The sequence below is a fragment of the Brienomyrus brachyistius genome, chromosome 8, assembly GCF_023856365.1.
Source record: "Brienomyrus brachyistius isolate T26 chromosome 8, BBRACH_0.4, whole genome shotgun sequence".
In the NCBI taxonomy this organism is placed as follows: Eukaryota; Metazoa; Chordata; class Actinopteri; order Osteoglossiformes; family Mormyridae; genus Brienomyrus; species Brienomyrus brachyistius.
Window position 1 is genome coordinate 20,296,489 of NC_064540.1, and position 19,180 is coordinate 20,315,668.

Genomic DNA, 19,180 nt, shown 5'->3' on the forward strand with positions numbered 1-19,180 from the left:
CCTTAACCCCTACCCAGCCCTAACCTTAACCATAAGTAACCAAAGAAAAGACTTCTGGCATTTAAATTTTTTGATTGCAGTCAGAGACTTTTATAAAATTGATTTTCTCCTTGTGGAGACATGAAAGTCTCACATTGTGGGGACATTTAAACAAGACATGACTTATACATGACTTGACAAATATACATGACCACACACATACACACACACACACACTCTGAATGTGCACACGGACACCCTTGTGAACGTAATGTACGCGTCTTTAGACAGTCCTGATATCAGTCATTGTCTTTCATTTTGCCCTGCAGCGATAGCAGTTCACTATAAAATGCTGACGCTAGTATTTGGGAGCTTATGGTCCGGTCAGGAGAAATCAGGACTTTCCTGATGGAATATGAGGTGACAGGATGGAAGGTCTACCTCAGTGACAAGAATGCTAAGCTCATCAGATGCTTTAATCGTGAGATGTTCTGTTTAATCTCTGTTTACAGATGTCTTTGTCGGGAAATGGCTTCACTAAGCTGGAAGTTGTGACTATTTCTGTACATAGGAGATGATAAACTACTGTAGCATCATTGTTGGGGGCAATTTACTCATTTAAAACTCACAATAAGGACATAGAATGTGCAAGATTGATAGTTTTATTTATTAAACAGTGTAAGTACTGATGTGGTTTCAGGATCAGTTAAGGCTTTGGCAAAGACGCAAAGATGCATAAAAAAAGGAAATGCCATTTACTTTATACCTTTTTCTTTTCACCTTGGGTTACTAAACTAGTTTAAATATGTGTTGACAGGTTTGAGAGATTATAAATCAAAAAATGTAAACTGAGAAATGCAAAATATTTCGAGAGAATACGAATCTTCTACCTCCGCATGAGGTCATGTTATAGACATGTGCTTATAAATGCTCATTCAACATGCAAATAAATGTTTTCTATAATGCTTTTGGCCACAAAGATATGTGTCTCACCCAAATCAACACAGAAATTCTAGGAATTCTAAGTATATTGCAACTTTGGTGCCACCCAACGGTTGCTAAAGGCAACTACATTTGATACGAACAGTCACTTTTACATGTGAGCCTGGGCATATCCTACCAACACAAGAGTATGTTTACTATTTTTTCCCACAGTTAGTCAACGGTACCTGTTGTGCGTTCAACTACGAGTCCGTTTCTCTGTCTACCGTCTTTCTCCTTTCCTGTCACTCTCACACACTCTTTCTATTCACTGCCTATGTCCTCCTTTACACTGTGTGATTACGAGGGTGTGTAGTATTTTTTTTTACCCTAAGTACTTCCTGGGTATCTTTCCATGAACGGCTGACCCAATTGTCTAAAACGGATCTTGCTATCTAGGCCGAAAGTGCATGAATTTAGGATATTATCAGGAAGCTTGGCAGAGTCCCAGTGGGTCAGGAGTAGACGATCCTCAGCAAATGAACAGTTTCTGAGAAATGTTCCTCAGCTATGAAGCATCACACATATAGCAAGGAAATTTAATCTTTTCAATTAAATTTAACGCTTTCAAACATATGAGCTCTTCTGCTCCTGAATCCTTTCTGAATGGCGATAAGGTCACTGTAAAGATTATATAGTTGATTATATAACCTTAAGATTATATAACCTTATAACTATAAGGTTATAGTTGCTTATTCTACCTGCTCATGACATTAAACAAGAAAGTTGTCTAGCAATCCAACTGGAACTTGTAGTTTGCTGACTCGATAATTAATTAGTCCTACTTATTAGATGGAATGTTCTAGTTAGACAATGAATAAACCAATAGATGGGAATGTGTAATTGTGTGTCATGTATGACTAGTTGTTAATACACCCTCTCTTGGTTTAGCGAGTACCTCGGTCAGTGACCGTTTGCAAATATGACATTGTTAAAACATTTGATTCCAACCAATGTGCACATTTATGACCAAATTCAGTATGGCTGATAACAACGCATGCCAGAGTGGGAGTAACACTGAGACAGTCGTGGCCATGAGACAGCGACCATTTTGTTTAACGTCCTGGTCATTGGACTCAGTCACTAACCAGGAGAGGCTGTAATACAGTCGTATTGAGTGAACTGAATGTAACATTGTTTAATGAATGAATGGCAGTGCATTGTGCAGCTGATGTCCAATCAGACCTCAGCACACCCTCTGACATCACAAGCTAGTAAGTTAGCTATCTCTGTCTCTTTACCTCGGGATCCTTCCCTCCAATTTGTATCTCTCCCAGGATCCTTTGCTGCCAGAGAGCCACTGCTGTCACTGTCACACCTGTACTACCCATCGGCCCACCCATCTCCCACTGCGGGCCGTCAGCCCCGGAGAGCAGGTCTGGCTCCTTCTCCTCCTGTTGCTCCTTCACCCTCCACCCTCTCATTGCTTTGACCTCCATCCTTTTCCTTTTCCACATCATCATTTTTTGTGTTTCCTTCTCTGTTTTACTTTGGTCGAGACTCCTTGATGTTGGATTGGTCCAGCATGTCCGAGATAACCAAGATTACCCATAACCCCACGCTCTCTTCTATCTCCTATTGAGGTCCTCTATTAGGAAGCTGCCTTTCTTCACCTTGGTTCTTTTTTCCAGTCTTCTTCCTTTTGTGTATATTCTCTTACAGTATAGAGCGCCATCTCCTGTTCTTGTCTGTCCTGGCGCCCTGCGTTGTTCCGGGCTTTGCTTTGCATCTGGGTTTCTTGGGGCTGTCTGCTATGTTTGGCTGCTTCAGACAGCCTCGCTTGCCGCAGGAGTCAAGTGTCGCTTCCGGAATGTTCTCTCAGTTACTTTGAGTCCAGATGGTCGTCTCTGTCTGGTGCCCCTGCTTCCTCTCCTGTCCTTTGTCGGGTCCCCTTTCTTCTCTGGCACTAACTTCTTGCTTGTCTGCTTCCTGAACGCTTACACCTCCCTCGGCCACCTCCCACTTCGCCCCCACACCCATGTCTACAATTATTCAAGGAAAACAAGTGGAGAAACATCTCCTTCTGGCCAAACCCAAAGTGCCTTTGTCCAGTCATTTATGTCGCAAACAGGGCTGCGCCAGTGATATAGGCCCAGGGCAGCAACTTCTGAGGGGGCACCGACTTGCCAGTGAATTTTACTTTGCCTCAGATAGGGGGTGCCGGCAGTGATGCTTGCCTAGGGCGCCATATCGGTTAGGACTGGTACCATCAAACTAAAATATGTCTTGTGTATATATGTATAGTGAAGCTGTTTCTTTCTCTGAGGTTCAGTTCCACATAAACAGCGCAATATGGATTTGTATAAATCAAGAGTGGACAAATCCTGCAACATCATGATTTCCAAGGTTTAGAGGGTTACAGCACCATGGAAGTTGCTAATTCTGGGCTTGTTCTGGGCTGAAAATCTGTGTGGAGATGGCTGGCCGTTGTTAATACTGGAGGCCTTTAGATATGAGAAACTTACAAAAAATGTTAAATAATTCCTACAATCATAATTTCCTGACTCAGTGAACGAGTGTTGAATTCCTATGTCTTTGTCAAACCTAACTTTTAGTGGATTTTACCTGATATGTGTGGAAATCTCCCAGCAACAGCCTTGAAGTGACTTGCAATCTTCCTGCAATCTGATTGATCGGGCAGGAAAGCAAGTTATCTCCATCCTCCAATCAGATGTGACTTCCACTACAAGTGAACACATGGAACATTTGTGCTGCTGCATCACATGTGGAAGTAATGAGGATACTTGCGATGGCCACCAGCTGTCCATCCTCGACTCTGATGTCCTACTCTCCCCTCCCCCCCCTTCCCCACCCCCCTCATCCCAACCCCCCCTCCCCCAGATGGACCACGTAGACAAGGCAGCGGAAACACAGTCCTTGGGCAGTGGCACATGGCTGACTGAGCAGCAGGACCCCAGCAAGCCCACCCCCAGCACCAAGTATGAGACCACCATATTCTGAAAGCCTCAGATTCTGCTCCTCGCCCCACCTCCTTTCACTGTGACCCCTCCCACCCTCGGATGACCTTCTCCAAACCTCCAGCTGAGCTCATGCTAACCCTCTTTATTGGCACTTCTGTACACAGAGCCCATGACTGAAGAAATCCTTGGCAATAATCTGGATTTTGCTAACAGAAGTTCCGCCCCCTTTAAACGGCCCCTCCCATTATTACTTGGGCACTCCAATTTGAAAGAAAAAGAAAAAAAAAACAGTTTTTGAATGCATTTCGTCACATGATTGGTTACAGATTTCCTGGTGGTGCTTCGTAGTTCTGGATATGACCCATTTTAGAACAAGAAATCAAGACGCTGGAACCTTTTACTTGCCTTTTGTACAAGTAGCACATTGGAAATTCTTACTCGATATCAGAAAGCTGATGTTCTGCACTCATGCAGCGTCTCACGCCATTTGGACACTGGAACTGAGACTTGCTTTGTGTGCTCAGCTCTACAGTGTAGTTTTCATTTCTACTGTGAATGTTTAGATACCAAAGCAGCAGCCTTCCCTTTTTCTCATTGATCCTCTCCATCTTGTAGTGACAGGTAGCCTGTCGGACCTTGCTTTACGCTCTGTTCTTGCTCTTCCTCCAGTGTCGGAACGTTTTTAAGGACTCTCGCTCTTGGTGTTGCTTCCTTCCTTACTGGAGCACGTTCCACTGTGATGAGACTTCATTTAGAGCTTAACTGCTGCTGAACCATAAAAATTCACACAAGAGGCACAACAGACCCGTGTTGAACATTTCTGAGCTATAGTCTAAGACAATGATTCCAAATCCAGTCCTCGGGGACCTGGCAGACGTTCCACGTTTTTGCTCCCTCTCAGCCCCCTGTAGAGAGCAAAAATGTAGACTGTCTGGCCGGGAGCTCGGCAGGAGCAAAAACGTGGACCGGCTGTGGGTCCCCAAGAACTGGATTGGACCTTTAGTTTTTTATAAACATTAGATTAACTTCAGTGCTAATGTTTCTTCCGAAAGTGTTATATTTATCATGGAATGTCCACTATCTTAAACAAGGCGTAGCATCTTATTTACCGCAGGAGTGGCAGAAACCGCATGTTATGCTGAGTGCAGCTTCTTCCTACGGCTCTCGCGAGATAAAAAAATAAAAAAATAAAAAATCATCTTAGTCTCCATAAGCAGATGATTATGAATGTTATTTGATGCATCCAGTTTAAAATAAACAAGAAAGCACAAAGCAGACCAGGCGGTTTGGACTCCAAACAGCTTTGATTTTTGATTGTGGATCATAACCTTCTGATGTCCAGGTGGAGCGTCTTCATCCACCAGATTCTGTCCAGGCTCCTTAAGTTCTATCTGCTCCCTTTGGTTGTGACTCAGGATCTGTCTGTCAAAAGTTCACTTCAGAGGAAACCAAGTATGTTCACTTAGCTTTGTATCACTGTAGTTGCGCTGGATTTAGTTAAAACTTTTAGTTCTATTTGATCAAAGAGAAATTCACACACTTTTAATTAAAGGCAATGAAGGTGAACCATTCCTTGAGTTGCCATTTGCAGTACTTTGGATCTTTGTGGACGTGAACAGCTTCTGTAAATCGTGAAAACTGCAAAGTTCTAAGAAATCTTTGTCAAGCTAAGCTTTCGTGCTGGCAAGGATGAAAAGAAAAGCATCAGTTTCAAGCAGCTTTTGAGAACAGGAAATCCAAACAACTGCCCATTTTGTTTTCCAGTCACCAAACTTCCCTAATTCCAAACATACATTGTCATTATTCTGCAGAACGTGTTTATTTATTTGTTTTTAACCTGAAATGACTTGTTTTGCCTTCATCGCATACATCTCACATGTCACGTCTGGTGAGCTGATGAGTTCATGCCCACAAAAGCACTGTTTCCTGTGTGTGTGCTTGTACAGTAAGTGGCCTCCTGTGACCTTAGTCTATATTTTGTTAAAACTTCAGCGCAAAGGCTGTATTTCCCGGGGATGCTTTGACCCTGACAGGTTTCCTCTTTTAACCCACATGTTTTCCTTTGTGTAGCTGGCTCCTGTGTTCAAGTTTCCGGATACCAGACTCTGAGGGGTGATGGGTAACGGGAGCTATAGGAAAAGAGGAGGGACATATGTTGATGGAGACCTGAGATTTAGGGGAACTGTTCCTCCCTCCCCCCACTGCATCCCACCTGTTGAAGCTTTGCCAGGGGGGGATCAGCATGGAATAGGGGTTGGCACCTTTTCAGTGGTTCACAACAAGGGGCAGTGTATCTTCGCTGAAAGAGGGGAGAGACAGAACATAATGCATCCTGAATTTAACACTTCCCATGCAGGTAAAGAGCCAATAAATCAAATGAAAGAACTGGAGCATTTAGCTGTTAGCATGCTTGTGGGACTTTTACTTGGTTTTAATTGGTTGGTCCCGCCTCCTTTATTTGCTTGGCCCCACCTCCTCTACAATCAGATTGGATGTTGCTTTGAACCAATCATCTTTCATTCCATCCACAGAACATTTTTGTGTAAGTAAAACTCCCATGACTTGTTAGCATGCCCAAATAGACAATGCTGTGTTCTGACCACAAGTGTGCTCAACATGGCCAGATCCTAAGTGACTTTTGGGCACTTCAAAGTCCGTTCTGCTCTAAAAATCCCACAGTAACTATCAACGCAAATTGAAAAGAAATTTTATTAACAACTGGGGAAGGATGACAAGGAATTTGCTAATGCTGCTTACTAATGATTATATGTCTCACTAACCTCAAATTACCAATAGATCTACAACTGCACAAGTCCAATGTTTTAAAAATGTGATCTTTGTATGGAAAAGGACTCCCTAGAGGAAGCAATAAATATGAAGAAATCAAAGTTGCAGTGCAGACAAGTGTCTGGTCAAAGTTGCTGTCAGTTAAAACTTATGTTAGTTTACAAAATTAACAACCGAAAGTGGGGTCACCTAAATCTTAAAATCAAATATTGGACTTTTCTTTGTAGTTACCTGCTTTAATTAAAATATACATCTTACAAAGTAGCCATTTATGAGACTTGATAAGATGTCTTCCAAGCCTAATTATGAGTTTGGTATTAATTATTAGCATGGAGGCCTGAGAACATTACCATTATTTTTTCAGTGTTTGGATAAGCCATTAGCATCACCAAAGAAGCTCAAAAGATCTGTCATGAAATTCCAAAATAAACACTCAAGTTGTGTCGTGACAACAAAGTTTGCTCTGAATTATGCATTGTTTTAAAACTGTTACATTGAGAAATGGTCACGTGATCATATCAGTGCAATGTTTCACTTTTAGCTAATTTTTAAATACCATTTTGTATTTATCTTCAAATCAAGGTCACAAAAATTTGCAACTTGCCATGAGTTTTACTTTTAATTTAAGTTTTTTACTCTTTATCACCCTTAGTATTTGAACCTTTAAAACCTGTTTCTTTATCTGACATTGAAATCAGGTACAATAGACAGCATCACTTTGATAACATGAATCTCCCCATAAATGAGCATTTCAGTTCCATCCCCTAATCCAAAATTTTATATCTATGGTACTCCTTGCAAAGCATCCTGGGCCATTTTCATGTTTGCACGACTGAACTAGAATGTGGACAAATAAACCGATTTGCAATGTTAAAAAAAACCAATAGCTTAAAGGTGATGGATTGTAAACAAAAAGATAAATTATCTCTAGTGGTGTGAATTTTATACTTGAATGATTCTATTTCCAAACATATTCATGTATGTAACTTCTTTTATGTTACAGATGTTGGCAATGAGGTTAACAAAAGCTTTGTATGTTTTTTTTTAAATAAACATAGCTGGTAACTTTTTCTTCTCTCTTGGTGAAAGAATTAGATCAAAGTGAGAGACAGAACTCAGGCAAACATCAGACCACTTAAAAGATTGTACATATTCTTTCGCGTTGTGGTTTTTTTCTAATTTTTATTTTTCAAAATTGTAAAACTAATAAATGAAAAAGGTAACCAAAAATCTGTCTCCTGTTTTAATAAAAGATTTTTCAAATGTTTAGCTAGTTTTTATAACCTTTTCTATGACCTCGAGTCTTTTGTGAGCTAACAGTGGAAATAAGAGCCAGCTTATCATATAAGAAAAAAAAATAAAAAGCCAATCTATAACTATGTAAATGAAAATATTTTTTATATAATCCAGAAAGAATCCTTGATTATTGTCCAGAAATCCAAGATTATAATGAACAATACTTAACATGTTTAAGTAAATTAGTCTCCAAAATTACTCCCTAAACAATTTCTAATTGAGCACTTTTTACCTCCAGCAATACTTTGCATTTTCAACAGTAAACAAAAAATCCTCATAAAAATATTGACAAAAGGCTGGTAGCATTATACTGATACTGTATATTAATGGACTCGTTTTTATCGAAAATCCTTCTCAAAACACTGGGATCTTCTAGCAATGTTTATTGAAGTAAAATGTAATGTATCTGAATCACTTAAATGAGCATCAACACCTGGAATGTTGTTCAAATAGATTTATTGATATAATTCAGTATTGCTGATGTTTTTGGTAAGTGCTTTAGTAAAGTGCAACACCATTCATAAGTGTTTTATATAAAGAAATACCACTTCCTATGAAACCTTATATGAAAAAACCACTCGTTAAAAAATGGCTCAATATAACTTCATGCCGATTTTGAAAACAAATTAAACATTACAAAGCCAAACAAAAAGGTTAAAAAATAACATTATATGAAACAAGCACCCATTAAAAATCGGTTCAAAGTAACAAACTAATTCATGCCTATTTTGAAAACTGATTAAACAAAACAAAGATAAACATACAAGTTAAAATATAATGCAATCACAACATATAGTGCATAGACATAGATTTTTTTAGGATTCATTCATTATTGTATTTTTCAGATTAAAAATATACAGTAATTATATCAGCGACCGATCACGTATAGAAAATATGTGCTGCCCTCTAGTGTGCTGACTGTGTAATGCCGCAGTAGTAAGGTAGAGTGCAAGAATACCATCTAACGGGAATCTAGCCCCATCTCTGGTGCCCCCTGTGGAAATAGCAACTTCTTGAGAATGGAGGAGTAGTATGGGCCGAACACTTGCTGGTTGAAATGAACGATGCGCTGAAATGCCATGCCCAGCTCTGCCAGCTCATGTGCCACCAGCACTAGGGCAGGTGGCACTGGTGGGGCTCCCTGGGTGGTGGGCGCTGCCACCACGGCTTTCAGAAAACCTCGGACACGGGCACCTATAAATCATGCAAAACAGCCCCAAAAATAAGCCCCTCATTACTTTACCTGAAAAATTACCTGAAAGATTTTATTTTTATTAGTTTCATTCTACCTTCATCTAAGTAGTTTACAGTTTTTCTCCTATGTATACTTTAATCTATAAAATACATTTAACATCTGAAAATTACGAAACAACCCATTTTTAAAATGCTGTCACATGATCATGTGGGCGTGGTCTCAAGGGATGCTGACCTATGAGAATACGGACAGGGTCCTGGTCCTTGACCAGCCCAGCGATCTGTGCCTTCAGAATTCCCTCCCTCTCGAGCATCAGTGCTGTCCCTCCTTGGGCCATCAGGGCTTCGTTCACCAGCTTTTGCACCTGCTCCCCCACACCCAGCAATGCCCCCTGCAGATCGAATCCCCTGAGTTCACAACAGAAGACTGTTACTTATCCAGAACTAATCACGTCTCCTGACAGAATAAACACAGTTTTGAGACAGAGTTTGTGAAACAGGCTCATGGGAGTTTTACATGCACAAAAATGTCCTGAGGACAAAAGGAAAAATTATTAGTTCAGGGAGGCAACAAGTCAAATTGTAGAGGAGGTGGTACCAAGCAACTAAAGGAGGCAGGAGCAAGATATCTGACTGGCTGGTCCCACCTCCTCTACAATCTGGTTACCTGCCTGAAATAATAATTTTTCTTTCTGCCTTCAGAACATTTTCGTGTTACAGTAAAATTCCTATGTGCGTCAACCAGTTCATTGTACTGTAATAAAATAAATACTGAAAATAAAATAAATAATAATTTGTTTAATTGATATTCATCCATCCATCCATCCATTTTCCAAACCACTTATCCTACTGGGTTGCGGGGGGTCAGGAGCCTATCCCGGAAGCAATGGGCACGAGGCAGAGAACAACCCAGGATGGGGGGCCAGCCCATCGCAGGGCACACTCACACAGCATTCACTCACACATGCACACCTACGGGTAATTTAGCAAGTCCAATTAGCCTCAGCATGTCTTTGGACTGTAGGGGGAAACCGGAGTACCCGGAGGAAACCCCACGACGACATGGGGAGAACATGCAAACTCCGCACACATGTGACCCAGGCGGAGACTCGAACCCGGGACCCAGAGGTGTGAGGCAACAGTGCTAACCACTGCACCACCATGCTGCCCCATTGATACTCATTTAATGTATTTATTAGAAACTAATCCGAGATGTCTAACATTTAAACCAGTAAACTCCAGCCAGAGTCAAGGCCCAAAGTCAGGTGGCTTGCATGCTTCCCATTCAGAGCACTCTCAGCCTTACCACTGACCAAGGGCTACCGTTCATCCAGCAATCACCCCTCCCCTCTTACCTGTTGTGACAACCCTCCAGAAGGGCAGCAACAGCCTGCTTGAGTTTAACTACAAACCCTGGCCTTGAGAAGATACCCTCCTCACAATGAGTGCTGGTCACCAGCAGAACTGCAGCCTCGAGCACCAAGTGCTGCGTAGCCTGCCCCAGCGACTCCAGACGAGTCCGGTCCATCTGAACTGTCTGAAGGAGCAGGGCAGAACACACAGGACAGTTGGAAAGCTATCAGCCATTTGTTGTTACTTAAGCAGCACAGTCAATTCACAGTAATTCACATTTAAATTCGTTTTCACTGAAATGCTGCTGTCTATGCAAATGTAGCATGCACTGCACCTAGCAGTGCTCCCCCTGCAGGCATACCTCAGGATAGCAAGGGTTCTCAGAATCCCAGCTCAGGAGACGCATGTACGCACAGGTCAGTGTGGCACTCGGGCTCACCACAGATGTGCTAAGGGTGGAACCTCCCTTGGGTAGGACCATTGTGTGCCCTAAGCTACCAGAGGCAAGCTCCTGTGCTGCCCCCTGCAGCCAGGAAGTGGTATTATCTAGGGAATCTGCAAGAACCACACACAAGGAATTCAAATTCATTCCAAAGGAACTGAGAGTTTAATATATATATTAAAGTGGACTCCCAGCTTGTTTTCCACGCTTAACTAGTCATATGTGTCTGTACATCACAAGTTTAAGTTAAACAATAAAACATATTAAAATATGGGCTATTCTCGCAAACAAGAAATTACTCTCATGACCAGTTCAGTGTTCAAAAGGACAAAGTGTCAACGTGAAATGGAGTCAAACCACAGAAAAGCTGAAATGCAGAAGAAAAAGGTCAAAATCCCCCAAACATGAACCGAAGGACTTATAGTTGGTTACAAAATGCATTTACAAGTTGTAATACCTGCCAAAGGGGGTGTTACTATGTACAATGTACTATGAACTACACTCCATGCAGGACACACAAACCTTTGCTTTGGACCCTTAACCTGTTGTTATTCTGAAACTGTAAAAGACTGAAAAAAAATCTTAAAATATTCCAGAAATGTGTTGGGTTAAACTTTATGCCTTTTGAAAACCGGAGGCCTGTACTACGAAGTGGGATTACTGCCTTATTGGGGTAACTTGTCGGATTTAAGGTACCACAATTTAAATAAACCTCATATTTGTTCACATACATTTTGCCCAGACTACCTTAAATCCGACAAGTAACTGGTCATCTTATACTTGTTTAGCTATTCACAGTAATTTTAACTAGAGGTGCCCAGAATTTTGCATGTCACGTGTGTGTGTGAATGTGTGTGTATATATTATATTCAGCTTTACAAAGCTGAAGGCTGGCTGAGAGTGTTTGGGGAGCTCTGTCCTGTCGTCAGGAACCCACCCTTACAACATCCCTGCCTTACCTGGTTGTCTATCAAGGATTGCTTGGAATTTTGCACGCTCGTACTGGATAGCCTGCTGGAGAAGGTGTGGCCTCAGGCTTTGCATGGTGAAGTTAACCATGTCCATCTTCATCAGGCCCAAAACACGGAAGATCTCTCTGGAGAAGACAGCTGGTGAGCTCATGCTGCATGGGAAAATCCTCTCCCACTGATGTGATTTCACACATAAAATGATTCATCCACCCCCCCCCCCTTACTAACACCTAAAGGCATACAGTTAACTTCAACCAATTACGTATTCTACATACATGAAACAAGGAAAAAAAATCAATGGTTTTAAAGTTCACTAGATTATTAATCTGCATTGGGTAAGAGGAAATGTTCATCACACAGGGTCTGCTGCACTTTTGGAAAGGAGATGATCTCCAAGCTGCCTACCTGAGCAGATCCACAGGGTCAGAGAGCGCCCGGAGCTGGCGGACCTCGGGGTCACGGACCGGGGCACACAGGGAGGCCATGGTGGTGACGATGTACTCGCCCAGGCGGTGCAGATCCAGGGCGCCATGTTTGGCCTGCTGTCGGATCAGCCCTATGTCCAGGGCTTCCTCCATCTGGGCCCGGAGACGCACGTGGCCTGGAAGCAACAGGGACTGCAGTATCTGACGAGGGATTGAAAGAGTCAGAACCAGCACCACAGAGCCAAACTGTGTACATCAGGAATGGCCAATCTTATCCACAAAGGGCCGGTGTGTATGCGGGTTTTCGTTGCAACTCCCTAATTAGATTACTAATTAGAGGACTGATTGGTTGAAGAGTCCTCACACCTGGGTTTGAACAGCTGACCTACAGGTTACCCAAAAAACCTGCACACACACACCGGCCCTTTGCAGATAAGATTGGCCACCCCTGGTGTACATCAACAGGCCCATATATGTATTGGAGTGACACCACTGCCCCCTAGTGACAGAGCTAAATACTCACATTCTTCACCTCCTCCAACAGTGAAATCGCGTGTGTATAGTCTGGAGGACTGCAACACAGCTGAGCCTGCAGGCTGTCCCAGAATGCCTGGTGAACGATCTCCTTCACCCTACCCTCCAGGCTATAAAGAAGACAATAGAATAGAATATCGGCATTATACACATATAATGTATGTATGTGTATGTGTCTCTTATCTATATTTGAAATGCATTATGAACTGATATATTTTTTTACACCTCACACCTGTCTTTGGGGGGGTTGTTTTGCCTGAACCGGAAGTCTGCGTTGACGACAATTTCATGTGCCAGGGTGAGGTTAGCTACGCACTGCTCCACTTCCAGCATGTCCGACAGGGGTCGCTGTCTAGGTGGACTGCCTGGAGGCGGGTAAATGGACGCGTTCACTAAGGCATTCAACTACAGATACAACAGCAACAGCAATAATAATAATAATAATAATAATAATAATGCGCAGGCCACGTACGAATTTGACGCAACATATATATTTTAACTGGACAAACTATTAATAAAATTCTATCGATTCTGTCACTTAGCTTCAGTCATGATCATCATTTACGTACCAGTCGGAGAGTCGGGGATCTGGAGACTGGGGAGATCGGATGGTTTATCACTGGCTTGCTCTTCAATATTGTCCCCGTTATGCATTTTCTAGTGTAAACGAAAAAAATAACAAAACAATATTGAACACTACAATAGTAGTTTACAAATACGTGGGCAACACTTAACTTGAGGGGTACAAATATGTAGTAATAACTCAGTTACTACTTAAGTACAAATCATGATCAAATAAAGTGTTACCTATTTGTGTAAGTGTGCAAAAACGAATTTACATAACACACTTGAGAGAAAAACATTTATTTTAATAAAAGTAAACTAATAACGCGTCATCATTTACCTTACCTGTCAATATCTGAGAACTGTGCTCTTTTTTTTGAAGGGAAAAACTGTTGAGGTGCGGATGTCAACCAGAAGCTGACATCGAATATTTTCATGAATTACCGCTGCTGCAGGAAGTTGTGAGCTGTACGAACTATAAAGTGGATTGAACCAACAGCGCAAAGGGGTGTATATATTTTCAATATATCAACCGTTGCCTTTTAGGACTACTATATAGTGTTGTTTATAAATAAACATTTCAAAAATGTAGTTATAAATAACGTACATGCATTTCTAAATATTGTATAATTCCTAATACAGCTTTTAAAAATTACTATTAGGCTATTGCTCTCCTTTTAAAACCGGAAAAATCGTGTATTCATCGATTGAACCAAAACAAAGAATGTAACTCCTCCCCCTTTTTTGCCATGTTGGGACGCGACGTAGTGTAAAAGCCTCGGGTTTGAAAAGGCAGTGTTTTAAACTGTTTACAATGCAAAAAGTTTGTGAAAAATACTGTATCTGTTGTTGCTGTTGCTGATATTATTGACACCCGAACAGAAAGCACACGGCAACCAGAAGCTTCCATTTATACAAGAAAAGACTGGTACCTTATTTGTTTTTAAATGTTGCGGGCATGTGTACTCCATGGCAACAGGACGGACACGTGATTGTGACGTAAAGCCTGTACCCAAAGATCCCCCCACCGAAAGAACTTACATTATTGCAATATTACAACAGCATATTGATGGCACCTTGATCAAATAAAATTGACCCAGTTTTTCCTTATATATTACAAGTATCTCGTTAGAACGAGAAAAAGCGATATATTTGCTGCAGGTTTGAATTATCTTAAGGTTAATTTTATTGTCAGTGTGTTGAGTGTAGGTATAGATCGAACCAGTGTGACGCAATTAACATTTAACCAGGTGCAAATTAAACACATATAAATACAATAAATTACAATGTATAATAATAAACATTAATAAAAGTGTAAAGTATGGTTCTGAACAAAATATACGAACGCTGTAAGGTACTTTTGAGTAATTGACAGCTGTGAGGAAGAAGCTGTTCCCCAACTTATAAGCCCTATATTCCACAGTATAATTGGATGAGTCTTTGTGTGGCTACTTGTCGAATATAGATGAATATTCTCAAGTAGGAATGGAAGCGAATGAAATTTACTACCGTAAAACTCGTAGTATTCACGCAGTGAACACTATGTGCGTTTGACCGCAGTCCCCAGCAATTAAAACGTGATGAAATTATTTAAACGAATCAACATAACATAACATACACATTATTATGTTACAACGAGAGTGTGGGCGATTTTGTATTTTATTGTATTAGAAACTAAATTACTACAGCCGCGAGAGTATATGACTTGTATTGCGGACCAGAATGGTTCACATTCCCATTAGACCGATTTCTCAAGAGAAGAGGATTGTAATTCCTCTCTAAGACCAGAAGAGGACGACTCAAGTCCAAGTTTATGCAGTTTCTATCCTTTCGATCATTAACATTAGCTTCTACAACTTAGAAACCACTTAGAGTCCACATTTAATGATGAAACGGTTGCGTTGCTTATTGCACGTTGTAGATAAAGAAATGAGAAGGATTGGTTTCCTTCGCATCATGGGCGATTATTGTGTATTATTGTGAAATATATATATAAAAAACTCAAATTATATCAATAACAGTAACATTGAAACTATATCCAGTGGTCAATTACTTCACTGAAAATCCGTGAAATACACTATTAGAAAAGGCATAATTTTGAAAAATCAGTATATGTGGTCAATATTAACACCATTTATTAGTGCAGAATACATTTACTTTGCATTGACATTCATTTAACAAATACCTTTGTCCAAAGTGACATGCAAGTGAGGATCAAAGGACAGACAGTGTCCCAGGGGCCGTTATTGTTAAGGACCTTGCTCAATGGTGGCACCATTTTGGTGGCTCAGGGGATTTGAACCAGTGACCTTCTGATCAAAGGCATGGAGCCTTAACGCAGAGTCCTCATGGAGTGACAGGTCAAGGTCATTTGGCACACCATCGTGAATCACCAGCTCGATCTTTCACATGTTATCTGCTAAGGTTGCATTTGAAAGGCACGTGAGGTTGCTATTATTTAGAAAATGAAGCGGTCATTCACTCTTTGACTGAACCTGCCTTTCTGTATCACACATGATAGCTGCCGTAACCTGGAGCAAAGCAAGCCAACACCTTCGCCCACATGAAGCGGTTACTTCTTTAGGTGACTTGACTGTCTTTGCTCTGCTTCTCTGAACTTGCAGAGTGGATTTTCTCAACTTGCCCCAGGAACCTGAATCCACAATACTTTAGCTTGTTGCACTTTTACAAATCCTTCCTCTGTCATTTTAATACCGTCACTAATAATGTTGAGCTCTTCACATCTGACAGGCTTTTGAGTAAATAGCCCCTTTGGATCTTGAATCAAGAAGCACAGGATCCACTCACAACAAAGAGTGTTTGTTGCTTTAATCTGCTCCTCTTGTTTTGATACGCTGTGTAATCATACAGAATTATCGGGATAAAGCCACAGAAAAACATAAAATGATTTATGAAGGCTCAGAAGCAGATTTCCATCCCCGATTACTTTTGAAACAAGATGCTTTGGTTTTTTTGATTCACTCTCACGATGATAAAATAAAACTCACAATCTGAATAGATCCCAATGTAACCAAATCACAGAAGGTAAAGCTAGATTTGGAAGCCTGCAGGGTAGATACATAGATTGGGTGTTTCTGTTCTGACTTGACTGATGTCTTCTGTGGGAAAGGGACTCGCTGTCCACAAAAAAACCTTCATTTTAATGTATTTTTGAATTATTTATGAAGAACACTATGTCAAAGGCCACAATCACCATAGTAAAAATAGTAAAATGTTGCTAGAATTTAACATACTATTCTAGTAGCATTCTAAGTAATGATTATGACAGTCCCAACAAATTATTCAAAACTGCATAGTTTTGCTGTAACCGTTGTTTGTCAAAGCCAATATTTTCACTTTCAAGAATAATTTTCGATTTCTGCCCTGGCTCCCTTAGGTGGGAGTTTGTGTGTTCTCTCTATGTGCCTGCAGCTTTCCTTCTGCTTCTCTGGTTTACTCCCTGCAGTCAAAGAACATGTGGATTGCTGTCTCTAAATTGTCATTGTGTGTGTGTGTGTGTGTTTGTGTGTGTGTGTGTGTGAGAGAGAGAGAGAGAGGGAGGGAGGGAGAGAGAGTGCATGACTTCCAAACCTGCATAAACTCATACATGTATGCATATACCTGCTCCAGCAGTTTCTCGCTTATTTTTCCTGCTTATGTGACCAACGCTCAGCAACACTAGCAATGATCATTGAGCACTGAGATAATATGTCACCGTGGAAATTAAGATGCAGTAACACATGCGTTAGTTAAATTTACAACTGCCTATTTTACTGCATGGAAGACGCCATTCCTGAATTGCGTGGATGCCCCTTATACCCCTAAGCCCACAACAATTTCAGTTTAAATGGTGAGATGCAAGCCCCTATTCAGCTCCTTCCCATCCTCGTTCTGCAGTCTACCTTGCAGTGCCAATGTTTCATTAATGACATGACCTTGTCTGAACTACATATCTAATTTTAAAATGTGACAAATTCATGCATAAAATTCTTGGGTGTCATAACACAAATTCATCTTTAATCCCATATTGCTATATTATGTGTGCGCATGTTTTAATAATTCCAGAATTGCATTACACAGGAGGGGATTAATGTGTCCTGGGGCCCTTGGCTGGCATCAGCATTGACACTCAGGTGTTGCTGATTTAACTAACCAATCCACTTTCCTCGAGACAGACGACAGCCATAGACTATGGCCTTGGAACGGCTATGAATTTATCTTGCTCTGCTTGTACAGTGTATTCTTTGCAGTGTTTGTATGTATTATTTCTTCAGTCTTGAGATAACCCTTAATGCTAAAATGTCGCTGGTGTTACCCACAATCCCTGTGTTGCCACCTTAAGTGTGCTAACAACAAACTCTGTGCCGTTCATTGCTTGTAATTTGCTTAATACCCTATTGGAACTGAAATATCGCGGTTTGCCAATGGAGAAATCTTTCAGCAGGATGACTAAAAGCTACCGAGAAAACAGACTAAAAAGTATCATCGTCTCTACCTCGCACTGAAGATCGGCACTGACTGACTGTGTCACCACTAGATTTTTAAATACTGTGAGTAACCAATGTGTCCTGGCAGGAATAGCCAATTACTGGGTTATTGGGGTAACATAAACTGTGTTTGATACAGACCGCGATGTGTCATACTTCGGAAATGAAAAAAACCGTCTTTCACACGAGCGAGGGCTTTGTACTTAATTAATTAAATCTGATACCATATTGTATCCGTGAGCAACATAGAGTATTAGAGTCCATCAGAAAATAAAAAAAACGCTGCAACAGTTACAAAAGTGCCAATATATAATAACAAAGCTCTTTATGATGTCGCAACTTGGGTTTTATAAGGGGAAACTACGTGCGACACTAAATTGCACTCCCTGTTCCTCTGACTTTAAATTTTTATTAAATAATGCACGCGAATAAATAACTAAACGCTGAGTCCAGAAAAATGGCCCGTGATAAAACAATTTAGTCGGTTATTTAAAAAAAGAATTATATGTACTTCACGGGCGATTATCTGAACAGGGCTATTATATGAACATTACAATTCGCTAAGTTACATGCATCTTAAAGTGTATCAAAGGCTGCTCAACCATCAGCAGCAGAGCGGCAGAATAATAGGCCTACTACAAAAAAATATTCCATCCATCCATCCATGTTCCGGCTGCTTTTCCTGGTCAATATCACGCACTGCAAAACTTCTATGGATTTTGAAATGCATGCACATCATTCAGATGTAGACCTATTTAGGCCCATTGTCCTGTTTTATTTTTAAAATACCATTTAGTCAGGATGTTTATGTGAAGGCAAGGGCGTTTTACAGCTCAGAATTATAGCTGAGTATGTAAAAGGGGAAAGTGTAAAGACGCAGTCAAAAGTGTGTAGGCTGCAGATGTCATTCAGGATCAGAAATATCTCCAGAAGTTAGTCCAATATGAAATGAATTACTTACATGCTTAATAGTAACATAGCCTATAATTGAAATGTTCCGAAGGATAAGGTTCAGGTCCACTTACTGTTAAAGTAGTGTTTGAAATTTTTTTCAAGGTCAGGCATCTAAGTGCCGGATTCTAACCCGAAATAATAAAACATACCATTCAGCGGACTGACTAATGTAAAGGCAAGATGCAGCTTTCAGAAATACAGCCGCAGAAAGACATACGGGTTAAATACTAAGAGAAAATCCATGCAAATGATCAGTTAAAAACGGCTCTTCCCTGTAATGCATGCTTAAAAT

The 19,180-nt window shown here is 40.8% G+C and overlaps 2 protein-coding genes across 7 annotated transcripts in view; one reads left to right on the forward strand and one right to left on the reverse strand.

Moving 5' to 3' along the window:
- The window catches only part of anks1ab (ankyrin repeat and sterile alpha motif domain containing 1Ab), a 42,978-nt gene extending 35,075 nt beyond the window's left edge, over positions 1–7,903 (forward strand). For 2 of the 5 annotated variants that reach the window (XM_049023986.1, XM_049023990.1), the window contains 2 exons: positions 2,238–2,336; positions 3,802–7,902. In XM_049023986.1, coding sequence (XP_048879943.1) covers positions 2,238–2,336; positions 3,802–3,921 — 219 coding nt within the window. In that variant the 3' untranslated portion in view covers positions 3,922–7,902. Of the gene's footprint in view, positions 1–2,237; positions 2,337–3,801 lie in introns of all 5 variants that reach the window. The other 3 variants (XM_049023987.1, XM_049023989.1, XM_049023988.1) reach the window with 3 other exon arrangements.
- A 500-nt stretch (positions 7,904–8,403) lies between these two features.
- On the reverse strand, positions 8,404–13,934 carry LOC125748137 (T-complex protein 11 homolog). 2 transcript variants are annotated; one of them, XM_049024001.1, is made up of 10 exons: positions 13,793–13,934; positions 13,453–13,540; positions 13,116–13,248; positions 12,873–12,993; positions 12,330–12,550; positions 11,913–12,049; positions 10,873–11,066; positions 10,514–10,695; positions 9,394–9,566; positions 8,404–9,158 (listed from the first exon to the last, which is right to left on the reverse strand). In XM_049024001.1, the coding sequence occupies exons 2-10, from the start codon at positions 13,535–13,537 to the stop codon at positions 8,926–8,928; spliced, it is 1,479 nt and encodes a 492-aa protein (XP_048879958.1). In that variant the 5' UTR covers positions 13,538–13,540; positions 13,793–13,934; the 3' UTR covers positions 8,404–8,925. The 2 variants fall into 2 exon arrangements, with proteins under 2 accessions (XP_048879958.1, XP_048879959.1); XM_049024002.1 differs by lacking the exon at positions 13,793–13,934 and having other exon boundaries at positions 13,109–13,248.
- Positions 13,935–19,180: the final 5,246 nt, after the last annotated feature.